Source organism: Hydra vulgaris, chromosome 09, assembly GCF_038396675.1.
Source record: "Hydra vulgaris chromosome 09, alternate assembly HydraT2T_AEP".
NCBI lineage: Eukaryota > Metazoa > Cnidaria > Hydrozoa > Anthoathecata > Hydridae > Hydra > Hydra vulgaris.
The window spans coordinates 23,292,501-23,315,408 of NC_088928.1; the positions used below are offsets into that span (position 1 = coordinate 23,292,501).

General features: G+C 26.8%; 1 protein-coding gene across 2 annotated transcripts in view; it reads left to right on the top strand.

Annotated features, from left to right (window-relative positions):
* LOC100207607 (inhibitor of nuclear factor kappa-B kinase subunit beta) overlaps positions 1–22,908 on the top strand; it is a 93,774-nt gene that overhangs the window by 69,558 nt on the left and 1,308 nt on the right. Inside the window, exon 10 of one of the 2 annotated variants that reach the window (XM_065805078.1) lies at positions 15,161–15,182. In XM_065805078.1, the coding sequence (XP_065661150.1) occupies positions 15,161–15,166 (6 nt within the window). In that variant the 3' untranslated portion in view covers positions 15,167–15,182. Of the gene's footprint in view, positions 1–226; positions 395–15,160; positions 15,183–22,908 lie in introns of those variants that run through there. The other variant, XM_065805077.1, reaches the window with a different exon arrangement.

Consider the following 22,908-nt stretch of genomic DNA (forward strand, 5'->3'; position numbering starts at 1 on the left):
AAACAAGTCATCCCGTGCCACTGGACGACCATAAGGGTACACCCCTGTGTATGTATGTATGTATGTATGTATGTATGTATGTATGTATGTATGTATGTATGTATGTATGTGTATGTGTGTATGTGTTTTTTTAACAATACATTATCTTTTATATAACATGAATTTTTGATTTTTTCTCTATTTTACATTATACAACATAGATTTAAAACAATTATTATATGCTTAGGGATCTTTAAGTTGTTCTGAATCTTCAAAAGAACCTATGTTCAAGTTAATGATGAATGAGTTAAACAAAGCATATGAGATACCTTCTAGTTTTTTTACTACACAGTTTGATAATTTAATTAACAGGTTAGTTTTTTTTTTCCCTTTTGATTAGCTTTAATTGAAAATGAATTTAAATCATGATGCATTATGGAGCTATGTTACTAATCATCATCATTCTTACTTTTCCTAATTTCTTATTTAATTCCATGGCTATCTAAAACCCAGGCCTATTACACGAGCGGCAAAATTTGTGCAATAAAAAGTTCACTTTAAAAGTAATTTTAAAAGTAATTTTAAGTAATTAAGTAATTTTAAACAATTTATGTAAATTTACATTTCTGTATAAGTAATTTATTTTTTTGAAAGGACTTTTACTTTATAATGTAAGTTTTTTTACTTTCAAAAGTAAGTTATGTAAAAGAAGATTACATCAAAAAGTAATTTACTTTTACATATAAAAGTAAGTCACATGAAAAAGCTGTTTACTTTTACATTTAAAAGTTAATTAATTTTGAAAATTACATTACATAATATAAAAGTTCCTCAAACTCTAATTTACATTTACCTATAAAAGTAACTAATTAAAAAAAAATTATATTCAAAAATAACTTGTACATGAAAGTAAATTACATAAAAGTAATATGCTACCAAATGTAAATTGAATTTACAAATAAAATAATATTTTTTAAGTAGGAATTTTTTATTTTAAAAGTAATAACAAATCTTTATTAAAAATAAATTAAATTAAATAAAATTTAAATTACATAAGCTTGCATTTTATATAATTTGTAAAGTAAATTAAAAGTAATTTATATAAAGTAAGTAAATTTACTTATATTTTATAATAACTTTGACAGGATCTTGTACAAAAGTATTGCAAAAAAGTAAAACTTTAAGTCACTAACATTTACATTGTGGCAACATTTGATTTGCGCGGTTTTAGGTATTTCTTTCCTGAAAAGTTTGAAAATATCAATTATAGGTTTCTGCCCACAATTATAACCCTCTCTAGTTCTGGTCCATGATAATTTTAGCTATAATAACCATTCTCTGAATCAAATGTGTCTCAAAAATATTCACTCTCTGGCCAACCATTCAAAATGTCTGAAATTTAGACAAAGCTGAAACAAGGAAGTTAGCAAAAAGAGCATATACCCATGGGAGACTCAGAAAGTTTAGTTTATTTAAAAGGAAAATAATTAGCATATTTGTTATTTCTTTTTTACAAGTTTTTGCGCATATGTACTTATTAATTCAAAACTAAGGAAAGAAAGTTTAAGCCTGTTCAGAATTATGGGGGCTATAACACCCTGGCCTGAAGATTAAGGAGTCTCGAACTTTTTAATATGACGCTTTATTTTTGTAAAGATTTTTTGCCACTTTTCTTTTTTGTAAAATATACGAATGGCGCGGGCAAGAAGAAGACAAATATAATCTTAATCCGAAAAAAGTCCACCTGCTCAAGAATATCTTTTGACTCTAAAAGTTTTGGTTTAAGCAACTACAGTACTTTCATATGGGCATGGAAAATTTAGAACTTTTCATGTAAATATATTAATCTGCTCCCACAAGCAACTGAACCTAGAGACGCAAGGTTTAGGAGCCCTAAGATATATTTAAAGAGTTTTTTTTGTTTTTTCAGAAAAGTTATTATTCCAGAGAAACAGAATTTAGGCTCCTTGGCCACGTATTTCTACTGACCAAAAATACTTGTAATATACGTATAACCGGAGCTGTAGCTAAGCAATGATTTATACGTAGATTAAGAAAGAAAACTTGTGGTGATTGGAGCCTGGAAAAAAAATACCCAAAAACATTTACCATCCCTACCCCAAATGTGAGGGCAACAAATTAGTAACTTTTATATTTTATTTTCTAATACTAAATTTAAGTCAACAGGTTTTAAAAATCAAAGTTCAAAGGTTATGATTATATAAAATTTACACCTAAACCAAATAAGGTGGTTGTTTCAACATTTTCCTAAACATTCTAATGTGATATAAACAAGAACATACTTAAGTTTGGCACTTAAGCATGTTTTATTTACCAGAAGTATATTTATTAACCAAAATCATTGATTTTTCATAATTATATTAATATCACATCTCAAAATTTACGCAAATGGACATCATTATATTATTGGTTATCATAAAGTCTTCATAATGAGTTTAATATAGTTTTTAACAACACATTAAAAGACCTCATTTGTACGTAACTATTAATATTAGTATTAGTTAAAGATGCTGTTGATTAAGTAATTCTAATCGGTTTAGCTAAAAAAGGAATTGTTGCATATTTCTATTATAAAACCTTTTTGCATTGATTTTGACGTGGTATAATACCACACAATACTTGTGTTTGAATCAATTTCAATTTAAATCTTGTATTTTGTTTAATTTATATTTTCATGGATAATATTATAAAATAAAATCAGTCAAAATTTCTGTTATTTATGCAATATTTCTTCTGCTTTAGTATGTTATTTTAGAAAAAGATTTCTTTTTTTCTAAAAATAACATACTAAAACAGGAGAATTTGGTATTTCAGCTACATATATATTAATTTTTTAGATATATTCCCAAAAAATACAAAACAATAATTGTCAACTATGATAAACTTATTAAACTTCAGAAAAACATATGATCATCAATTTTTAATGACAAGTTTTTAATGACTTTATTATGTACGGATATTTAACGGCTTGGCAATAAGATTATTTTTGTCTTCTTGCCCCCACCATTCGTATATTTTACAAAAGAAAAATAATAATTTGTAATGGCAAATTTAGAAAAGTAAAAAATTATAAAAATTAAAAATCAACCACTGCATTAAAGAATGTATTTATGTAATAAAATAAAACAAAAATCAATGACAAAATTATATTTGAAAAAAAAATTACTTTGATATCAAACAAATAATGATAAAAGTAAGAATAATTTAAATAATAAATTGTTTGATAAATACAAATGATCTTGTAGACTAAAGTCACTTATAAAAACTTAATTTTCTTTGTTATTCTTTGACAAATTTTAAGTCTGTATCATATGATTACTTATTCACGAAAATAATATATATTTTAAATCCCCTAAATAAATGGGGAGGTTGCTCAAAATTTATATGGTCATAGTTTTTGAACACTAAGAGATTATTGCATGGCATTTGAGACTTGTTAATGAAATTTAGTTTAAAATGTTAAAAAATGTTTATATAAATCTCACACTAATGGCATGAAAGGGAAGTTAACATTTCAGGGGTTTATTGTTAACAGACTCCGATTATTGTAATACTTTTGAAAAGCTTTACATGAACATGAATATATAAATGTTTGGAGTTTGCTCCATGTCGTTACATAAAGTTAACTTCTCAAGCAAAAATAGAGAGCTTGCTACGGGCCTGATTTTAAATATGTGATTGGAATCTGGTTGTTTAAATATTGTGATTTGCACTTTTGTTAACTTTTTACTTTAAATTTTTGAAAAGTAAAAAAAGTAACAAAAATTTACTGAAAAAAAAAAAACTTGATATTATTTTATCCATATGATATAATAACATCAAGACAATTTTCTTCACAATCGACCATATAATTTTAAATTTGAAAGTGCTTTTTTGAACCATTCTATTAAATTTGCTGTATTAAATAAATTAAATTATGCGGTTGTTGTTGTTATGAAAAGTTGTAAATTTTTTTCAAGTTAATTACTTTTACTTTTTTAATTTTAGTTTTCTTTTTTAATTAATCTTGATGTTATTTACATCAGTTATTTAAAAGTTTTTTTTAGAAGACTGTCTGATTTATTGCTTTTGCTTTGGAAATGGCTCTGCATTTTGCAATTTTATTCCAAGTTTTGTATTTTGGCTTTTTTTATTTAGCGTGGCTGTGGTTAAAAATCAATCTAACCAAAACAAAAGTTATTTCTGGAAATGAAAAAACTAGAATAATTGTTAGATAATAGATAATAATAAAGGATTAATTGTTGTCTGGAATAGACTGATTGAAATTAGTTCATTCCAGACAACACTTTTATGAATAGCTATTAATAAATAAACAGAAAAAAAATATTTTTTTAATTCTGTTAGAGTGGTTGTTACGACCAGGGCTGTCCCAAAATGGGGGTGAAGGGAGTTTCTCACACCCCCACCCCCACCTCCTCCTTAAGCTGTTATATATGCTTTTAAGTAAGCGCAATTGTACATGTAGCATTTCAGTTGGCATGTCTTTAAGTATAGCAAATATGAAATATCGAGAATCTTTTTTTTTCTTCTTCTTTAGTGTGTCTCTTCGTTGGCAAAAAAAACACAGACGATCGCCCCTCCCCTCCACCCAAATGAGAGACCTTTTTGGGACGGACCTGACAGCAACCACGCTGAATAAGAGAAGCGAAAAGCAGCATCATAGCTACAAATATGCCTGGCTCCTTTACGATAAATTTTTATCAGGGCCACTAACCTATTTCCTCCTGACAAAAAAATTAATACTAAATTAATACTTTGCTTTTTTGCAAAAAATCTTTCTTTCTAAAAAGTTGAAAACCCCAACTTTAAAGAAAAACAAAATATTAGAGAGAAAAAATAAGGGTACGACTCCTCTTGCCCAGGAAACAAATTTAACACGCATGTTCATCCAGTCTACACAATTGCTGCCAAAATAAAGTAAAATCAGAGTAAAGTATGAAAGATCAAGTAAAATCAAAGAAAAAAAAAGAGATTCAAAAAAGTGGAGTTCTCCAGTTGGCTCTGAAAACAATTTTAAGATGTACTTATTAAATTTACACAAATGCTGGAAGTTTCAGAGCTTTATCTAGTCTGGAAGGTATTGAAAAATCAATCACAAGATTCCGGAACATCTGAAAGCCAACAAATATCTTGTGAAGTCAAACTAACATTTGAAAAAAATTAACGAGTTTATTCTAAAGCATTATTTTAATTGAATAAGATTTTATTTTTCTAATCATCCTCGTGCGGGTTGGACACCAACGCAACAAAAAGGAGGCTATTAGGGTGCCCGCAACTTATATTAGAAGAATGAACACCTTTTTTTACCATCTTTTTTTAAACAGATTATATAAGATAAAAGGTAATAAAAGATTATATCTGATAAGCACTCCTTTAATCATATAAATTATATCAGATAGTTTAAATGACTTATAATTTTTTGAAAACTGTTTTAGCAGTCCTTGCAGATAACAAAAATGTTATGTTGCATCATATTGCCATAACAAAATACTTGATTGAAAAGAAAAATACAAAGAAAAAAACTGGAGAAAAAGCGCGCTCTAATGAAAAGTGCCTTAGTCAAGGTTTATACATGCATGAAGGTTTATACAAGGTTCATACATGCATAAATTACCCATAGCTTAGAAATTTTTGTAATAAGGATTTAACATATAAAGCAAAAATTGAAAAAATCAAATTTGAGTTAATTCGGAAACTTAATAAATAATCATTTTCATATAAGTGATTTCCATATATAGTGTTTGTGGATTTTTTGCAATATGACATGATTTTACTACAATATAACATTGATAGCGTAGTGTATATTTATGTGAAGCCATATCATCTTCACAGATTTGTGATAATGAAAGTATTTGTTGCTGATGAAGATCATCTGGTGATTCAATGACAGAACGCAATGGTTTTCTTAACCTTTTATCATCACCTAGTTTGTTAACATTGATAATTTTCCATGCATCTATAAACTTTTTAAGAAATACAAATGTTCCTTTAGCATTGGTTTGGTCTATTTAAGGATGTGTTGATAAAGCAGAAAGTGTTCCATCACAAAAAACTCTCAAACACAAAGAAACATTTTTCGCTTAACAGGTTTTGGAAAGATTAAAGCTGTATTTAAATGTGAAAGAGTCAGAAGTGTCTTTCTGAGTTGTAAATGGTTCTTAAGATTATCCCAAATTATCATCCTTAAACTTTTGTCCTTAAACTGAGTTTCTTGAGTTTTTTCATTAATCCAGTTATTTCTTTTATTTTTCCATATATGAACATAGTGTAAAGTAAAAAAATGTTTTTTTTAGTCAGCCATGGTTTCTCTTCAAAAGTTTCAAAGAGAGAGAAAAACTTTGCATTGACTTTACTATTGTCACATATATTCGCAACATAGCTTCCATTTGCATTTAAAATTGATCCAAGTATAGAATCAATTAGTTTATACTGAAAATCTGAATCAAGAAAACATACTGGAATCATGCATACCATAAAAGTGGTTCCACCAAAAAGACATTTAATTATAACAGCTAATATTGTTTTTGCTAATTTGTCTGGTTGATAAACAGATTTCCTAAAAAGTTCTTCACCGTGATAAATTAATGAACCTTTAACATATACTTCATCAACTATTAAAATGCACTGTCATTGTCGGTTAGTAAGTTTGCAAAAAACATGCAAAATAAATTCATAATTGTTTAATTTTGAAGCTTTTGATTTCAATTTTTGTAGAGTAGAAACACTGGGAAGCTGATAATCATTTCGAATTTACTCTTGGAACAGAAAAATATTCAAAAGCTAGAACAATAGTGTTTGAATAGTGTCTAAAATAGTTACATGATTTTTAGACAAACATAACATAAGCATCCACAATAAAACATCTCATATTTTAAATTAGAAGAAAGATTTAATATGAACCTATAAAATATTCAGATAACAAAAATCTGTAACCATTAATTTTTTTTTTTTTATGCATAACAATTTAGAGAAAGCTTATCTTACTTTGGTAAACCACAGTAAAATTCAGTAGATTGAAAACAAATCTTTTCATCACATTTGTAGACAACTATACACTTTAATAAATCTTTTGGTTTATTTTTTTTGGTAATGAATAATCAAATCATTAAAATTCAAAGAGTCCATGGCTTTGAAAGTTTCAAGTTGATCAGCTTGTACATGATAAATAGAAGGCGGAGAAGAGGGTCTTTCCAACCATAAACATTAAATTTTTTTTAATTTATAGGCCAATGTTAAGAACATACAACAGTGATTTGCTATCAGGAATGTTGCTTCTTGGAATAGCTGATAACTACTTTCTACGTTCATCTGGATCTTTTGGTAATCTCTAAACTCTAAAATCTCTAAACATTTTTTATCTGTTAAATAGTTAGTAGAGCAATCCGCAACACAAGACTTTAATAGCACTTTAATAGCACTTTAATAACACTTTAATAACATAATAAGTCTAAAGAAATATTTTTTCATCTACTAGTTTTAAGCAACTATATTAACCTTTGGCAAATTTTTGTGAGTAAATCAGCCTCCAGTTATTTTTACGGTTTGCGCGATTAATAGGCCTGTGTTTAAGATAGCCGTGTTTCATTCTTGTTGTTTGTCTATTTGCTCTTAATATGTTTTTGTTTTTTTTAGTTTTGAATAAGCTTCACTCTCCCCTGCCTTAAAATAACTGAATTTCCATTTTTTAAATAGTAGTTCTCTTAATTTCAGTTAATTATAAAGTAGAAATTTTATTGATTTCTATTTTATAAAGAACATGTAGTGTTTTAAGAAACTGAAGAAAAAAAAAGGAACTGGTTGAAAGCAAAATTTTATGTTCTCTTATGTATGTGCACAGATGCATCTACCCTTTAGCCTGTGCATCAGCATAGGTCTTGGTAACCATCAGCTGATGTCAATTGATTTGAAAAATCAGTTTTTTTTATTTTTGTATTTCTATATTGTATGCAAAAGTATAATTACTTCATAACAAAAATGCATGTAAAAGCCTAAGTTATTATATAGACTTATCGCAACCACTAAACCATAAAATACTTTTTGAACTGTTTTTTATCAGGATCTATTTATAATTTAGGAAAACAGTTTATGACTTATGGATCCGAACTATACAAAGAGATAAGTTTAAAATCAAAAAACGTAATGTAAAATATGAAATAAATTTGTGCCAGATGTTCCTTTTTTTTTTTTTTTTTACAAAACTTAAATATTGCTTTGAACGTTTATTTTCAAAATAGTCCATTAAATTTTTAGTTGTTTTGCTCATTGCTGATTTATTTCTTATTTAATTTTACTTCTCTCTCTCTCTCTCCCTCTCACTCTTTCTCTCTCTCTCTCTCTCTCTCTCTCTCTATATATATATATATATATATATATATATATATATATATATATATATATATATATATATATATATACACACATATAAATTAAAAAAACACTTATCCAATTTTTGATTACTTCAACACTGTGTTTCATCATCAGTAGGTTCATCAGGAAGAATGTCTAAACATAAAAAAGTTTTCAAATTATAGAAAAATTATTTCACAGGAAGTTGGAAATTGTTATAATTAATTATGTAATAGCTGTAGTATTTTGCAACCAGGAAGTTGCATCAACTACATTAGATAATTAAAAAATCATGAAAAGAATTCTTTAGAATTAGGATAAATTTGGACTGGTCATTTGTTTTTATAATTTTTTAAAAGGAGCTTATTTTCATGTCTGCATTTAGAAATTAATTCTGATTTTTTATTAAGTAAATTTTCTTGATCTAAATGAGTAATAATTTCAAATTTTTCTTGTAAACATAGTATACATTTTTTGGAAATGTTATTATAGGCAGGCGCAGTTTTTAGGATAGACTAGTTTAATTTAAAATTAATATTTATTTTTTTTAGTTGCCAAATATATTTAGACAGCATAGTCTCTTTTGAGTATTTTTTATGTTTAAAAGATTGTTTGTGATATTGAACTAACGTTTTTTTATTTGCCCTCGATTAAGCCAATATAATGTTTATCAGGGTTGTTTTTCGAGGAAGCAATGCATTTGTAAATAATATTTTTTGATAAGCATTTGCCATTCATAGGGCAGTCAAGTTTTTGCTTGCAGTTACAATTTTCAGTATTTTTTTCTTTGAGAAATTCATTTTTATTAATCAATGCAAAATTATGGCCTTTTATAATTCTTTCAATATTTTTTGTACAGCTATAGCTTACTTTAATAGTGTTTCTGTTAAAAATTTTGTGCAATTTATTAGAGGGAGGGAAAAGTTTATCAACTAATTTTAAAAATGCTTTTCCAATGTTTGTTGAAACATTTTTGCTGTAAACATTTTTGCTGAGGGTTGAACCAAATTATATTTCTATTTCGCTTTTTTTTTTTCAATTCAATTTTTGTTTCAAATTTTAGCTTGAAATTTTTAAATCCGCTTTTTTTAAGAGCATCTTCATACACGCGTTTGGAAGAGTTAAAAATATTTTCATTAGAGGAGTTTTGATTAAGTCTATTGTTAATTGAAATGGGAATTTTTTTGAAGATTTGAGGGGGATGATTCGAATTTATATTAATATACGACAATTCATCTTTAGGTTTTTTATAAGGCCTATAAGAGTTTTCCGAGAGGTTAAATGAGACATCAAGAAAATTCACAATTTTTAAATTAATATTTATCTCAATTTGGAAGCCAATGTTTTTGAAAATTTCTATAATATTTTTCTGACTTTTTCAAGTTGAGGCCCTGATTTTTTTTTTTTTTTGGCATTATTATTAAGCCATTATTACGGTACAAGCCTAATTGATTAAAATGAACTACTTTAGCTAGGAAATTTAAAATATATAAGCCACAAATTCGCAAATTTCTGCTCTGTCGTAACTTCCCATTGTTACATCAAAGCATTTGTGCGTGGTTTTTCTCTTCCACGTCTCGTTATTAAAATAGAGTAAAGTTTTTCTGTAATGTTTATTAGATGAATAGTGTCGTCTGTGATTTCTGTATGGAATACTGAAATTATAGACAACAATGTTTCATCTAAAATTTCTGCTGTAATTTAGGGGTAAAAATCATTAATATCAAATAGTATAAACGTGCATTCATTTTTATTACCATTTTTGGAAACCAATTTATAACATCAGTGGTGTTTTTCCACTGTTGCAAATTTAATTTTTTTCGAATAATATTATTTTTGTCTAATTTAATTTTACTAATGTGCCCTAGTTCACTTTTTGAAGGTACTAGTAGCCTACAAGGGAGTTTATTTTCAAAATTTGGTTTATGATTTTTTAGTGTCATAAACGCTTGCGCTGGTGCGACTGATTCAATTCTAGCATCTAAATTAATTGTTTAAGCAATGTTTTGGCCTTCTAAATTAATTGAATTTTCTAAGTTTTTCGGGGCTTTTGCGTAGTTATTAGAAATATTATCGCGCAGTAATTTATGGTGATTATCTGGGGCAATCTGGTATATGTTGCTTGTTTTATCAGCAAAAACTAAAATATTAGGGTTTGATTTTATATTATTAATGTCTAACTTGAGTTAGACATTAATAATATAAAATCATTGTTAATATTTTGAAATTTTATTGTTTTAATCAAGTGTAATAAATCGTTTTCAAAGTTTTCTAGGTTAGGAATAAATGGTGGGGCGTTTTTTGTTTTGAATCCAAGATTTTTTTTTTGGTTATTTTCAATTATAGGGCTTTTTTTGTTTTCAGATTCTAAGAAAAAATGGGCTTTCCAACGAATTCTTTTAATAAAGTGTTCTATTTTTTCAATTAAAGAAATGGTATAACTTTTTTTGTCTGGGATTGGGATATTTTTTAGGGAATAATTAAAATTGTTAGTTTCCTTGTTTATTTTATGTAAAATACAATTAAGAGTGCTCAACAAGTATAAACCTGGAGCTTAATATATAAATTATGTTAGTGTATTCTACAAACAGAGTGCTCAATGTTCTAAAAGAACAGAGCAATAATAAATGAGTTAAAGCACTTATCTAATTTTTGATTACTTCAACACTGTGTTTCATCATCAGTAGGTTGATAGGTAGGTAGTAATTATTTCACAGGAAGTTGGAAATTGTTATAATTAATTATGTAATAACTGGTCTTTCCTAAAAACTGCGCCTGCCTATAATAACATTTTCAAAAAATGTATACTATGTTTACAAGAAAAATTTGAAATTATTACTCATTTAGATCAAGAAAATTTACTAAATAAAAAATCAGAATTAATTTCTAAATGCAGACATAAAAATAAGTTCCTTTTAAAAAATTATAAAAACAAATGACCAGTCCAAATTTATCTTAATTCTAAAGAATTCTTTTCATGATTTTTTAATTATCTAATGTAGTTGATGCAACTTCCTGGTTGCAAAATACTACAGCTATTACATAATTAATTATAACAATTTCCAACTTCCTGTGAAATAATTTTTCTATAATTTGAAAACTTTTTTATGTTTAGACATTCTTCCTGATGAACCTACTGATGATGAAACACAGTGTTGAAGTAATCAAAAATTGGATAAGTGTTTTTGTAATTTATATGTGTATATATATATATATATATATATATATATATATATATATATATATATATATATATATATATATAATATATATATATATATATATATATATATATATATTTATATATATATATATATTTATATATATATATTTATATATATATATATATATATATATATATATATATATATATATATATATATATATATATATATATATATACACATATACACACAGACACACACACACACATGTTACTATGTTGTTTTAAATGAATATTGATAATTTAATCAAAGTATTTCAATTGATTAAAAAAATTATGATTTTTGATGAATTCAAAAATTTGCAAATAAAGTGCTTATATTTAAAAATGTAGGAATTTTCCAACGATATTTGATCAAAGTTTATTAGAAATGCAAAATCACATTATTGTTTTGTAGGACTATTTTTACAATCAAGAATAGTTTCTGCATTTACGAGGCATAAAGTTGACCAAAATAATGCAAACATCAATTGGAGTAAAGTGCATAATTTCTTTGATATTTCTGAATAAATTAGCATGATTTGTAGTATGATACCTAATGTTTGACATTCAACACATCCCCATAAATAATCAATGACATTTCATCTCAAATAACTCAGTTGATTGGAACATCAACTTCAAAACACAAACTTTACTCTTTTTGAAAAATTCTTGAACTGATTGACCTGTGTGTTTGGGATTGTTTTCTAATTGTATATCCATCCTTGAGTCATTTTATCCTTTGCATGAGGTAACATAATGCTCTTATATATGTTTTAGATATTTCTTGATCAAGAGTTCCAGTATATCTATGGTGCAGATCAACACCGTCCCGACTAAAACATCCCAAAAGCATTACATTACCTCCTGCATGTTTTACGGTAAGCAGATAAGATTTACGATCAAATTTTGTGTCTACTGTCTACGTCAAAACAAACAACGTTAAACAAACTTGATTCCATCTGATCAACATTGCATAAACTTGTTTTTATCACTGAAAATAATTTTTGACTAACTTTGACTACTCCACTTAAGATGCAGTGATGCTAATTCTTCTTGAGTGTTTTTTAAAGTGTTTTCTTAATTTCAATTCACCTCCTTAATGCCATGAAAGCCATTACAGTCGAGGATACTACTTTTAGCTATGGTTACAACCCTCTCTCAACTCTATACCTCTGAAACACGAACCTTGACAAACAAGGTCGCTGGGTGTAGAAACAAATTGAGCATCGTACTACCAGAGACATGGTGGGGATTAAACTCTTCAAGGAAAACAATGGCTTTTAGGATGGACCTCTTCCAAACACATTTGCGTAACGTAAATATTGTTTTGTAATAGAAATACCAATATCTATTCCATAAAAATGTTTCATTAATTCATTTCAATCAATAACTGTCAAATAGGGCTTTTCGTTGCTTAGTATCTTACAATCTTTGTGGATCCAGAAGTTCATATCCATTCAAAATTTGACTATCAGCAGACTTATTGGCTCCATAAAAGTGTGCTGTCTTTCGAAAATAATTTCCATTTTAACTGGTCTCGCTATCAACTTTTTCACTGGAGGTATTTTATTGGAGGTATAAATTTCTTATACCCTGTGACCTCAATCACTTATAAATGAAGGTTTTTAATTATTTCCACAGAATATTTGTTTACAGTATCAATAAACTAGCAATTTTTTGGAAAAAATATGAAAAGCTTTTGTATGTCTGCAAATTTTTGAGCTCATTAAAAATCATTAATCTTTAAACCAATTAAGCTACGTTAATTAAATAATCAATGTTTGCACAAAACATAACAGTAAAAATGGAAACCTTTTAATTGGTATATAGTATGTTGGATTTAGTGAAGTAAGAGCTGAAATATTAGTAAAATTCAATTTTATTTAGCTTGGCCACAAACTTTTATTAGGATTCTACTATATATATTAAGGATCGCTAGTTTACGGTATACTAAAAATTTAGTATGCAGTTTACCGCAAAGTATATCATAAACAAAACTTTTTTTTTGGCAAAGCCGACTTATCATTTATGAAAAAGCTTTAACGGTTTACTTAAAAAAAATGTGTTTGTTTTTTTAATAAATATTTTTGTTTGTGCGTTTTAATATTTAATATAAGTTTAATTGTATAAAATATTTTTTTAGATAAATATAAAGTAAGGAGCAGCACAAACAGCATGGTGTAAAAATTTATTGGTATAACACAATAACAAATTAACAAACTAAAATAAAAAATATTTAAAAAATAAATTAAACAAGTAAAAACAAATCTTTAAAACCAATCCTTTTATAGGTTATTAAAACACAAACTTTGCAATCAATTTTTACTGATATTACTGTTTTATTTTATTAACAATCGGCTGTATGCATGGTTAAAAAAGCAAAAAAGTTTAGGAAGACGTGCGACTCGAATCAAAGACATTCAGATTACTAAGTCAACACCTTATCTAAATATGCTAATCGCGCATATTAGAAAGGTAACAATCAATATACTTATTTTAAAAATTATTATTCTCTTTTGCATATAAAAAATAAACTTAATTAAAATTGACTAAATTAATTGACTTATTACAAAACTAATCATTGATTATTGTTTTGTCATCAAGCAAGAGTATGTATGCAAAATTTGAAGAAAATCTATTATCAGGAAATGACTCAAAAATTGATTGCAAGATTTGATGCTCACAGACAAACAAATAGACTAGATGACAAGTTAATAAAACCATTGGTAAAAACACTTTAGTTATGATAATACAATAAATATTGTATAGCTATTTAATACTTGATAATTTAATAAAAATAATTATTAAATTATCAAGTCAGCCCAGAAATATTTCATAAATAAAAGTATATAGGTATACTAAAATTTAGTATACCAAGTATATGGTAAAGTTTACCATAAAGTTAGTATACCATATACTGTAACCGGCAATCCCTAATATATATATATATATACATATATATGCATATATATTCTGGGAATTAAACTTAGAAATAAAGTTAAAAAAATTAATCAACAATGACAACTTAGCATTAAGCAAATTTAAGCAAATAAGCAAGCATTAAATTTAAGCAAGCTTCAGCAAATAAGCTAGCATTAATATTGATGGTTAACATATTTGAAAAAAATCATAATTTACCTATTAGTAAAAAAGAAAAGAGTACAAATTTGAGTTTAGGGCTGATGCCGATGAATCAGTATCAGCCTGTACCAATCGGCATTGGCCAAAAGTAAGCATCGGTTCCCCTTAGTAAAGGCAACATAGTTTATTATCTACATAAGTTGGTATCTATATAAATATTTATCTACATCAAATTTACATAAAACTAGTTTTACTGCATTATTAGAATATTCTTTTTCTACAAAGAAGGAGAACCTATAACTACATCATCAATTTGGTTGTCAATAAATGAATATAAAAATTTATGTTTTTAAATGATTTAAATTTTATTTTTGAAATTATTCTATTTAGTTTCATTTATCTGTTTGCCTTTGCCATTACCTTCTTTCCCCACATAAGACAGTTGATTGCAAAAACTTCAAGCTGATAAATTGAATGTGTCAGTTTGTATTAGTTGATTTTTATTTTAGTTTTCTATCTTTTATTTAGATTTGAGGATTTATTCAAAGAGGTTGGTATTTAGTTTATAAGTTTTTTAAATAGGTTTTTTTTTAAGAAAATCTTTATTTAAAAAAAAGTTGACAACAGGGTAATAATAAATAATAGCCAAAAAAATGACAAATAATAACAAAGTTTTTATATTTATATATATATACATATATATATAGAACCCTTAGATGTTGTCCGAAAGTTTTTTCCATATTTTGTTGACAAAAAGTAAAAATTAAAATGCAAGACCGGAATTTTTTTTTTTTAATAATGATAGACTGCCTGCCCCAACCAAACCCTCAGTCGATGTAGCAGCACTCCCTTGCGGGTCAGGCTATTTGTCAGTCGATGTAGCAGCACTCCCTTGCGAGTCAGGCTATTTGTCAGTCGATGTAGCAGCACTCCCTTGCGAGTCAGGCTATAAGATAGTCGATGTAGCAACACTCCCTTGCGAGTCAGGCTATAAGATAGTCGATGTAGCAACACTCCGCGCATGATTTACAGTAAAAAAAATAAAAATAAAAACATTTTATTAAAAAAAATAAAAATAAAAACATTTTATTAAAAAAAATAAAAATAAAAACATTGTTTATATTTTTAAAAACATTCAGAATGTTTTAAAAACATTCAGAATGTTTTTAAAAACATTCTGGTCAATTAAATTTGTGTTTTTGTGGTTTTTTTAAAAAACGATTAATTTGTAATTAAGTTAATGGTTTTGACTTTCGTCCAACATGCAAGTGTTGGACGAAAGTCCAAAGTAATTAAAAGTGACATATGTGTTGGCGTAAGAATCACTTTTTTTCTTCCGTGCTTCCCAAATGCAACAAACTATAGAACTATATATATATGTATGTATATGTATATATATATGTATGTATGCATATATATATATATATATATATATATATATATATATATATATATATATATATATATATATATATATATATATATATATGTGTATATATATGTGTGTATATATATATGTGTGTATATATATATGTGTGTATATAATATATATATATATATATATATATATATATATGTGTGTATATATATGTGTGTGTATATATATGTGTGTATATAATATATATATATATATATATGTATGTATGTATGTATGTATGTATATATATATATATATATATATATATATATATATATATATATATATATATATATATATATATATATATATATATATATATATATATATATATACGTATGTATGTATGTATGTATATATATGTATATATATATATATATATATATGTATATATATATATATATATATATTTATATATATATATATATATGTATATATATATATATATATGTATATATGTATATATATATATATATATATATATATATATATATATATATATATATATATATATATATATATATATATATATATAAGTATAATTTAATGAATATAAAAATTTAAGTTGTGAAATTATATATATATATATATATATAATTTTACAACTTAAATACCGTTTGAGTTGAAGATAAAATTTTAAACCTTTTAAAAGTGCTACAATGTTGTTTTATATAGATTAATATTATAAGTCAAAAATATTTGTGATTATTTAGTGTTAATGATGCAGCACAAATAACTGTTTTTATCATAAGAAAAATACATACGAATTGTAAATAGTTCCAAGTCGATGCTTATGAAACTAACTGACTACCTTTGACAACCTATCTTGGATAAAGTTAATAATTAAATAATCGCATTGCTTTATCAAAAAATTCAATATTGTTTTAAATATGAATGTCATTAGCATAATTGAAGGGCATAGTACTAAAAGTGTATAAGTCACAAAATAATAGTTTAGAGTAAACTTATTTTGCTCAGCCATGAAGCAGTATTTGATGGGCTGGTATTTGTTATTGAATTGCCAGAAACAGTGTCTTGGAAACCATTGACTTGATGCTGCCAAAAGTAAGAGCAGCTCTGAATTGAGTTAAAGCAATGGGAGTGAATGTCTTTCCTGATTGTTTACATGCAAGCAGCATGTAAACAATCAGGAAAGCGAGCAATGTGCATCAACTTGTTCTCAAAAAGCCATGGATTAAGTGTACTTTTTGTCATTCAAATGAAGGTTGCCAGTAGAACCTGGAAGCTATTGTGGAGACTGGATGTTCAATGACGATCATCTTTCAATAATTAGTTTCTGAGTGATCTTTTCTCTTGAGGTCAATGCGCAGGATCAAGTTATGGTAGTGACCTTCTGACTCTTTAGAGCAGATATAATGCTTGGAATGAGCTCAATACAGTCACTAGGAGGATTCATCATTCTTCCGTCAAAAGAAGTATCTATGGGACCATGAAGCAGCATTCTAGAAGACGTTAAGGAAGAGTTTATCAGCGAGTTATCAGAGTGGATAAAACAAGGTTTTCGGATTGTGTTATAAACATGATGGGACCGCTAAAAGGTCTGTTTTCACTGATGGTAGTGGTTCAATGGAATAAAAACAAATTAGGCTATATTTTTGACTGCCCAAAGATTGCCTCAGGCCAAAAGCAGATAAGATATTGTGGTCATGTCAAAAATCTAAAATCTTGCAGAAGTTATCAAGAAGAACGGTATTTTCTATTTGTGAACAATTTGTGAGCCACTTGCTGGTGTGCAGTTAGTTGTGTTATTTTTAGTTTTGTTAAGCAGAAAGCAGTTTCTTTGACAAGTGGAATAATGAGATTCATAATGAAGGAGTGTGGTGTGTGCTGGAGGAAGTACTAAAGGAAGTGACAGAAAATAAAACTGCTTGAAGAAAATGGAAAGTGCAAGGCTATAAAGGTTAAGTGTGGGTTGATGCTAGTTCTTTGGCATTAGGAACTCTTGTTCAATATTGATAATGCAACAATGATGCAACATGGCTACATAAGGTCCAATCTGAATTTTATATAAGTATGGCAGAATTGGATGCTGTTTTGTGTGGCTTTGGCGTGAAAGCTCAACAAACTGATTCCAACTGTGACAGAAGAAGTGGAGTACAGCACAACCAAATAAGTGAGATGATAAAGTAGAAGTTAGTGATGATGATCTGAGAAATGGCAAAGGTATTGAGCATGCTGATATAAGTGGAAACCTGAAGACAAATGCATCAACAAATAAGGGAGATTATTCAGAGACTGACAGTGAGATCCTGATCACTGTGGCTATTTATATATATTACTGAATCTAATTCTAGAGGATCACGAAGGAGTGTAATTGTTTTGCCTCAATTAAATAGAAGCTTTAATTATATTGCTTTTTTTTTTTTTTTTCAATTATTGCATTTTAATAGTTTTTTTATTTTTAATTAGTAATCATTTTAAATATATTTAAGTGGTCTTTAATGTCAATATTTGTGGGTTACAATATGTTATAAATTTGAGTGCAAATTTTGTATAAGCAGTTTTACTTTTAACTAAAAAGATCTATCAGTTCATTGATGTATTTCTTGTATGAAAAATCTACACTGAGTTGTAGTATTTTTATTATGACCAGAATGTAATGGGAGATGGTTACAAAAAAGTAAGAAAATTAAAACTCTTAGTTTATGCTAAGTTATTTATTAAAACTGTTGCCTTATATTACTAGAAAGAAAAGGAATAGTCAACTGCTTCATTGCGTATGCAGTTAAAAGAACAACTGCTTGACATCAAAACCTTGAAAAACCTTATAAATGGTTTTTTCAGTGGCGTGGGGGCCCCAGAGGCTATGCAGGAATTCTGCATGAACCTTTTCGGAAAAAAAAGTTATTTTACTGTATTCATTAAATGATCAACAAATAGTTTTTTATTCACTTTATTTATACTTTCACAAATTAAATTCTTTAATCATCTGATTATCATCTTGTATATTAGTATTCTACATAATAAAATGCAAAAAAAAAAAAAAAAAGTACAAACATTATCTGAATTGGCCTAAAAAATAGTTGCAAAAATGTTTACTTTTACGTCACATAAATCGCTTTTAGCTATTGTAATTAGTTAAAGAAGTCAAGGGTTTAAATAAGCAATCGTGATGTTCAGATAGGATTTCACGATTCTGAAAGTATTTAATTAAATGAATTTTGAGCTAATTTTTAAGTATTTAAATAATACAGTTCATAAAGTTAATAGCTCAAAATAGTTTTTTTAATTAAAAATTTCATCATCAAAACTATTTAGTTTTAAATTTATTTATTGCTTTTTTTCGCTGACCACTGTATTATTAAATTGCTATGTAATTGAAATAATGCCTTAAGTTAAAATCTCAAGTTTGTTATCTGACCTTTTTATGCAGTCAAAATGTTTTATGAATGATAAAAAAATTTACGAAAGAGTTTAACTATTATTTGAAAAATCTTTGAAAAAAGAAAAGAAAATTATCTTTGAAAAAAGAAAAAAAAATTATCTATTAATTATTAAAAAAAAACTATGCTATTTGAATAAATAAAGATATAGTTCCCCTAACAAAAGAAATTGCCATTAGACTAAAGCCTTTTTAATCGAAAGTTAAATTAAAGGTTTTTAAATAAAAATTAATTAAAAAAATGATTTCAAAGCATGAAAATTTGTTTTAAACGACAAAAGAAAAGAAGAAAAAATTTAATTTGTGCTTTCAAATATTTTTTGCGAACACAAATATTTTAATTTAAGTTATCTAGTATAACCTTTCTTGTTTTATTTAAAATAGTAACGTGCGCGTTTTTCAGAGCGAAAGTTTAACTCTAAAAATGTTTCTATTTTTACAAGTAATCAGGCAAGTTTTTATTTCAATTAAAACTTGGTTTATATTAATTATAATATCAATAAAGTACTTATAAAACTTGGATTATATATTGTACCATTAATTTTTCTAGGTTTTCCTAAACATTCAACCTTTATATGAAATTTATAATTATTACATTTTTAATCAATAATGTCAATAATGATTGACATTATTGACATTAAATAATTGGTTTTTATCATAATTGACATTATTGCTCTTGTAAGGCAATTACGAAAGGTATGTAAGGCAAAATATGCAATGTAAGGCTTATTAATTTACTCTCTGTAACATGATATTGCTAAAGGTAGTCTTTATATATATTTGGGCCTTCAAATCAAGCATATAATTTTTAAATTCTGCATAAATAAGCCTTTTTAGAAAAATCCCACATGGGCTTTTTGGAGCCAGCACACCTCATAATTTTTTTAAAAAGCTGTATCAGAATAGCGCATCCATGAGTTTATATATTAATTTCTTGATGCAAAACACTGGAATCGGATTGGATAAAATAATATCATTACAGTTGATTGTGCAGAGTTTGCTAATATAAAATCTTGAGCCAAATTTGAGTGTAATAGACATTGATATCCATCAACTAAATCATGACTACAAGGAGCTAACGGAAAAAGAGTTCTTTTTTTTTAGATGGATAGTATATGTTATATGCTGTAATAACTGCAGCAGTTGTTGAGATAATTTATTGAGCCATTCAAAATAGATTTTGACGTCTTATGGACCTGCGCAAAGCATATCTCAAGCTGAAAGGGATGTAGTTATTATTAATTACATCCCTTCTAATTATAGAGGATTTTTTTTTAAAATTGACAATTGTGCTCCTCCACTTTGAAACCCGTGTCGTCGGCCCTGCTAATATATATATATATATATATATATATATATATATATATATATATATATATTTTTCTTTGTGTATATATATATATATATATATATATATATATATATATATATATATATATATATATATATATATATATATATATATATATATATATATATATATATATATATATATAGACCAGTAATAAAAGTAATTTTTTTAAATTGTACTTTATTATTATTCTAATATAATACATGCATATATATATATATATATATATATATATATATATATATATATATATATATATATATATATACACACATTAATTAGTTTACATTCTTAGTATTTCTTTCATTTTATTTTCTAATATATATATGTATATATATATAAATATATATGTATATATATATATATAAACATATAAATACATATATATGTGTGTGTGTGTGTGTGTTTATTTATATATATATATATATATATATATATACATATATATATATAAATAAATACATATATAAACATATAAATACATTTTAAATATAAATACAATTAGGGATATGACAATTTTTAAAGACCCTATCCCCATGTTATTTTTTGTGGAGTTTTAATGCAAAGATCAAGAAAAATCCAATGGCAAGTGTCAACATTAAAAAAATGTCACCCCCCTTATTCAAATATACATTGTACAAAATGGTTTTTTTTTAATCAGAAATACAAACATACAGGTTTTAGTGTTTATTTGTCAAAAAAAATTTAATGTTAATTTTTTCAATGCTTTCGCACAATGGAAGTAAATCCTGCAGAACTTTAATTGCACGTTCAGCACAAATGTTTGACCTTTGAGTTGGGATTGGAGTCGGCTCAACCGACCAAAAAGTCCTTAAAGTCTTTATTGCCTTTGAGTGATCTTTGCAAACGGCTGCCAAATTATTGTAGTTTTCCTGATTATAAACCTGACCAGAAAACCAGATGTCACTCCACGTGCCACTAATAAAGTCACATGATGTCTGACCTTCGGCTGACTGTCGAAATTCTGGAAGTAAAATATAAGCTAACAAAGCATAGATTGCTCGGCTATTCCATCTTGCATTGCTTATATTTGGCAAAGTTCTGAAATTTACTTTAGGGAAGCATCCTGTTTTCTTAAACTGTCTGTAACAAGTGATCAAGTGATGAAGGAAAGCCATATCATCTCTCCAAACAATTTCTTCTTCTTCCTTCAGAGCATCTCCAGAAATGTCAAAAGATGCTTTCAGTTGCTGGTACTCTTCTGTTATTCTGCTAATGAACCAATAATTGAGATTAGGCGAGGTTATTACTGCTTCAAAATAATCATTCATCACATGTTTTAGTAATGTATCAAGAACATGATGCTGGCATCCAATATAAAGAGGTTTGTCTAATCCAAGCTTAACAAAATGCTTCTGTAGTAGTGTGACTGCCCCAACAGATTTTCCTGTATTTGCAGAGGTTGTATCAGAAATTATTAACTTAATTGCAGGCCATAGCTTATATTCATCAAGCACAGTTTTTATTCCATTGAATATTGTTTCACTTTTTCCATTGATCAGTGCAAGAACTGCTAGTTTAACTTCTCTATTTTCATTTTTTAGAACTACAACCTCATACTCTGTATTCTTTATGTGCTTCCCATCAAAGTGCAAGTTCCAGTTTTCGTTTCTTAGAGTTTCAATAAAATGTTCTTTTAATTTTTCTCCTGCTTTCATTGTAGCTATGTAAACACCACTTTGACTTGGAGTTGGAATAGAAATTCCATCTTTTACAAGAGTTTTGCAGACTGTGTGTGCCTTTCTTGAACTCAGTTTTGCTTTTGTCACCAAATTTATTGCATAATCAGTTTTTTGTCTTTTACATGTTGTTGGAGCCTCTGAATCTTGAGAACCACTGTCAGAATCTTGTTTTTCTTCTTCAGTGCTAAAATACTTTTTTGAATTCTAGGCTGTTTCAAACCTCACCAAATTTGATTCCCATAGTTTCTTATTCAAATCTGAAGGAAGACTATTTTTAGACATCTTGACTATAGTCTTGTCGAATTATAATTTGAGTGTAAATTTAATTATCTACAAACAAACAAATCTTATGAGTTTAGGTTATCAAAAGAAGTTTATAAAATATCAAAAGTCAGGTGATGA